The following is a 4,823-nucleotide window of genomic DNA, read 5'->3' as shown; positions in this document are numbered from 1 at the left end:
GTCCGGCCCTGGCGGGAAGGGGGGAATGGAAGTGAAGGGAAACCCCCCGTCCCTCCCCATCGCCCTCGGTGCCCCCCCCGCCGCAAACCGCCGTGCCCGCAGCGCCGATGGGGCGGGCGGCGCGGCTGGGGGGGGGGGTGTTTTGGAGCCGTGTGTTGGGGGGTGTTTTGGAGCCGGCTGTGTGGGGGGTGATTTTTGTCGTCCGCCTGTCCTTCCTCCCTTCCTTCCTCTCTTCCTCCTTTCCTTGTTTCCCCCCACTCCGCGGCGCTTCGGCGGCGGGAGCGGCGGCGCTGCCCCGACGGCGCGCACCGGGACCCCCGCAGCGGGACCCCGCACCGGGACGGCCCCCACCGCCCCGACGGCGCTTCCCCGCCCTTCCCCGCCGTCCCCGCTTGGTTTAGCTGGGATTTTGTTGCAGGGACCGGAGCCGGAGCTCAGGGAGGAGCCGGCGCCCGGGGAAAAGCCGCGGCGGTGGGTACGGAGCCGCCGGGGGACAGAAGCGGGGCGCGGGCGGGCGGGGGCGCGGGCGGGCGGGAGGCGGGAGGACCCCAGGACAGCCGAGCAGCGGCGGGGAGAAAAGGTGCGTGGGGCCGGGCTGGGGCCGATGGGGCTGCGAGGGGACACACAGATGTTTTGGGGGGGCTGCAGGGGCTCTGTTCCCATCGAGGGTGCCGGGGAGGAGGGGAGGCAGCTCCTGTCGGGGCTTCCCGGGGAGCGGGGGGTTTGATGGGAATCGTCTCCCAGAGGATCGCCCTGCAGGGGCGGGGGGACAGTGGGGTGCGGGGGTGGTCGGGGAGCCCCGGGGTGCTGCCGGCCCCCCGCGCCGGGCGCGGAGAGGTGCGCGGGGGGCCGCGGAGGAGCCGCTCCCGCCTAGGTGTGAGCTGATTATTCAAATGGGCAGCCGAGGACCTGGGGATTGGAGGCTCGCCCGGCCGCTCCGTGCTATATCACTCGGGCACCCACGTCACTGCAGCACTTGTCCTCCTCTTCCTCCTCCTCCTCTTCTTCCTCCCTCCTCCCTCCTCCTCCTCCTCCGGCTCCTCCATCGCCTCCGGGCGACTCTTCGCCGCGAAGCGCTGCGAAAACCCACCCAAGGAGCAGCGGCGGAAAAATCCCACCCCAGCCCGAGCGCCGCTCCATCCCCCCCTTCCTCCCTCCCTCCTCTTCCTCCTCCTCCAGAGGCTCCGGCGGAGGGGAGGGAGGGCTGGGGACTTTTTTTTTCCCCTTTTTTTTTTTTTTCCCCTTTTTTTTTTTTTTTTTTTTTTTGGGTTGCTCTCTGTCGTCGTTTGTTGTGGCTGTTAAATTTTAAACTGCCATGCACTCCACTTCCAGTATGCTGGGAGCGGTGAAAATGGAAGGCCATGAGCACACGGACTGGAGCAACTACTACGGGGAGCCCGAGGTAAGGAAGGAGCCGGGGCTCCGCCGCTCCCCCCCGGTGCCCCTCGACCCCGGCCGGGGTCCCCTCGCCGCCCCAGCCCCGGGGCACGATTAACGCTGGCACCAAACCGCTGTTCAGGGCTGCGGGTGGAGGTCCCGAGGTGCAGATGGGGGACCCGGGGTGCGGGTGGGGGTCGCGGGGTCCCGGAGGGCTGCGGGCGGCTGCTCCCTATTTTTTCCTTGTCCCCCCGCCCCTCACCCCTCCTCACTCCCAGGTATTTTTCTCTCTCCGGGCAGCGCTGTCCCTTCCCCTTCCTCCAACTCTCCTTCCCGGGACGGCTCCGCCGATCCTGCTGCCAACCCGTCTCTTATTTAATATATATAAAAATATATTTGTTTTTCATTAAGGAGAAAAACAACCCCTCCCGCGCCGGGATTTAACCCTTTCCCTACCCCCCTCCCCACCCCGCGGAGCTCCGGAGCTGAGGAGCCTCTCGCCGGCCGCGACCCGGGCAGGGCTGGGCTGGGCTGGGCTGGGCTGGGGGTGTCCCCCAGCGCCCCCCGCTCGCCCGGCCGCCCTTGGCCACCGCGGGGTGACCCGGCTACCCCCCTCTGCCACGTCCCCCTGTGTGTCGCTTGCCCCCGCAGAGCTACTCCTCGGTGAGCAACATGAACGCGGGGCTGGGCATGAACAGCATGAACACGTACATGACCATGTCGGCCATGAGCACCACGGCCAACATGACGGCCGCCACCTCCATGAACATGTCCTACGCCAACACGGGCATGAGCCCCTCGCTGGCCGGCATGTCCCCGGGTGCGGGGGCCATGCCCGGCATGGGCTCGGCCGGCGTGGCGGGCATGGGAGCCCACCTGAGCCCCAGCATGAGCCCCATGGGGGGCCAAGCGGGCTCCATGAACGCCCTGGCCCCCTACACCAACATGAACTCCATGAGCCCCATCTACGGGCAGTCCAACCTGAACCGCTCGCGGGACCCCAAGACGTACCGGCGGAGCTACACCCACGCCAAGCCGCCCTACTCCTACATCTCCCTCATCACCATGGCCATCCAGCAGTCGCCCAACAAGATGCTGACGCTGAGCGAGATCTACCAGTGGATCATGGACCTCTTCCCCTTCTACCGCCAGAACCAGCAGCGCTGGCAGAACAGCATCCGCCACTCGCTGTCCTTCAACGACTGCTTCCTCAAGGTGCCGCGCTCCCCGGACAAGCCGGGCAAGGGCTCCTTCTGGACGCTGCACCCTGACTCGGGCAACATGTTCGAGAACGGCTGCTACCTGCGGCGCCAGAAGCGCTTCAAGTGCGAGAAGCAGCTGGCAGCCAAGGACGGGGGCGGCGCGGGCGGTGGTGCTGGCGGCGGGGGCAAGAAGGGGCCTGGGCAGCCCCCCAACCAGCCCCTGGGTGAGGGCAGCTCCTCGGGGGGCTCCGAGGGCTCCGGTGGCGCCGAGTCCCCAGCCAGCACCTCGCCCTGCCAGGACCACAAGCGCGCCCTGGCCGACCTGAAGGGCACGGCGGGGCTGAGCCCCGGAGAGCCGTCGGCCTCGCCAGGCCAGCACCTGCTGGCCCCCCCGCACGCCGGGCTGCCCCACGACGCCCACCTCAAGCCCGAGCACCACTACGCCTTCAACCACCCCTTCTCCATCAACAACCTGATGTCCTCCTCGGAGCAGCAGCACCACCACCCGCACCACCACCACCACCACCACCACAAAATGGACCTGAAGGCCTACGAGCAGGTGATGCACTACTCGGGCTACGCCTCGCCCATGCCCGGCAGCCTGGCCATGGCGCCCGTAACGAACAAACCCGGCTTGGAGTCCTCCCCTTTAGCCGGAGAGACTTCTTACTACCAAGGTGTGTATTCCCGGCCCATCATGAACTCCTCCTAGGCTGGGGAGCGGCGAAAGCCGCCCCCGGAGAGAGGGGGGGAGAGCCCCCTGTGCCCCCCCGTGGCCCCCCAGCAGCGCGGTGGACTCTGAGCGCTGGCCAGCACGGTACATATACATACATATATCTATCTATTTTTTTTTTTCTGTTGGCTCCAGATGTTTGCATCCCTTCGGGAAACAGCAGCCGTGTGTCTCGCGGGCCCATGCCAAGGGCAGGCGTGTCGGTCACCCCCCCTCCCCCGGCCCAAAGCCGCCCGCGGGGGGCTGCGATCCCCTTGGTTTGCCTTGTGGGGCGGTTCATTTCGGTGGGGAGGGCGGGTTGGGGGGCTCGGGGACGGGGAGAAGGGGGTTCTCTCGGGCTTATTTTTATTTTTTCGTTGTTGTCGTGGCAAGGAGGTATAAATATATCTATTTTTTTGTGTGGAAGTGATGGGGGCAAAGTAAAAAACCCCGCAAGGAAAACAAAACCCTCCTTCATTGTGAAACCCGCGCTAGTTTGGAATCCGAGGACCAAAAGTCTTGTAATGTTGTAAAAAGGGGGGAAAAAAGGGAGGGGGGGGAAGAGAAAAAAATACGAAAAATAAATAATAATAATAATAATAACAATAATAAAATAAAATAATACAAAAAAAAAAAAAAGGCAGGATAGATCGTTGTAATTGAAACAAACGCTTGATGTTACCGGGAGAGTAAACTACTTGGATCTGATTAATTTATCGTTTCTGTATGCTTTATTTATGGCTTATAAATGTGTATTCTGGTAGCGACCGACCACATCGCCGCAAACTCCATTAAAGTGTTATTGGCGGTTTTCTTCCCGCTGCACATCTCTGTTCCGCCGGGACTCGCCCGTCGCCGCCGCCGCCCCGACGGGACCCCCGCCCTGCCCGCCTGGGATCTCCCACATCCCAGGCTGGGATCTCCGCAATCCCCGGCCGGGACCTCCAACATCCCGGGCTGGGATCTCTGCCTTCCTCGGCTGGGATCTCTGCCATCCACGGCTGGGATCTCTGCCATCCCCGCCGGCGCCCCCGACATCTCTGCCGGGATCCCTCCAACCCTTCTGAGACTCCCGACACCTCCGTCGGGACCTCTCCATTCCCGGCTGGGATATCCGACATAATTGCCAGGATCGCTCCATCCCTTCCAGGATTCCTGATGGCTCCGCCGGGACCCCCTAAACCTCCTTCCAGACCGACCCATCCCTGGCTGGGACCCCTCCATCCCTTCCAGAATCTCCCCTATCCCTTCCAGAATCCCCCATCCCTGCCAGGACCCCGCCGTTCCCAGGCAGGGGAAGCCCGTGCCCTCCTGCCAAGCCCGGAGGTGGAAAGTGGAGACGCCCCCGGGGATGGGGGGGATTCCCAAAGCTCCCGTACAGGACCCTGAAAGAATCATCCCAACCGGGCAGTGTTGTCTGGGGGGGATTTGGGGCTCGCAGGGGCAGCGCATCCCTGCCCTTCCCGGGACAGGATCCCGGGTTATCCGCCGGGGGGATAAAGCGGCGGCGAAAAACCCGAAGAGCTTTGTTT

At 64.4% G+C, this 4,823-nt stretch overlaps 1 protein-coding gene across 1 annotated transcript; it reads left to right on the top strand.

Moving 5' to 3' along the window:
- The first annotated feature begins 1,279 nt into the window (after positions 1–1,279).
- FOXA2 (forkhead box A2) lies at positions 1,280–3,587 on the top strand. Its single transcript, XM_050314929.1, has 2 exons — positions 1,280–1,402; positions 2,029–3,587. Exons 1-2 carry the CDS (start codon positions 1,316–1,318, stop codon positions 3,289–3,291), a joined length of 1,350 nt encoding a protein of 449 aa, XP_050170886.1. The 5' UTR covers positions 1,280–1,315; the 3' UTR covers positions 3,292–3,587.
- The last annotated feature ends 1,236 nt before the right edge of the window (positions 3,588–4,823 follow it).

Source organism: Myiozetetes cayanensis, unplaced genomic scaffold (assembly GCF_022539395.1).
Source record: "Myiozetetes cayanensis isolate MyiCay16 unplaced genomic scaffold, myiCay2020 scf2-11, whole genome shotgun sequence".
In the NCBI taxonomy this organism is placed as follows: domain Eukaryota; kingdom Metazoa; phylum Chordata; class Aves; order Passeriformes; family Tyrannidae; genus Myiozetetes; species Myiozetetes cayanensis.
Note: the sequence above shows the minus strand (reverse complement) of the source record. Positions and strands in the feature narration are given on the sequence as shown.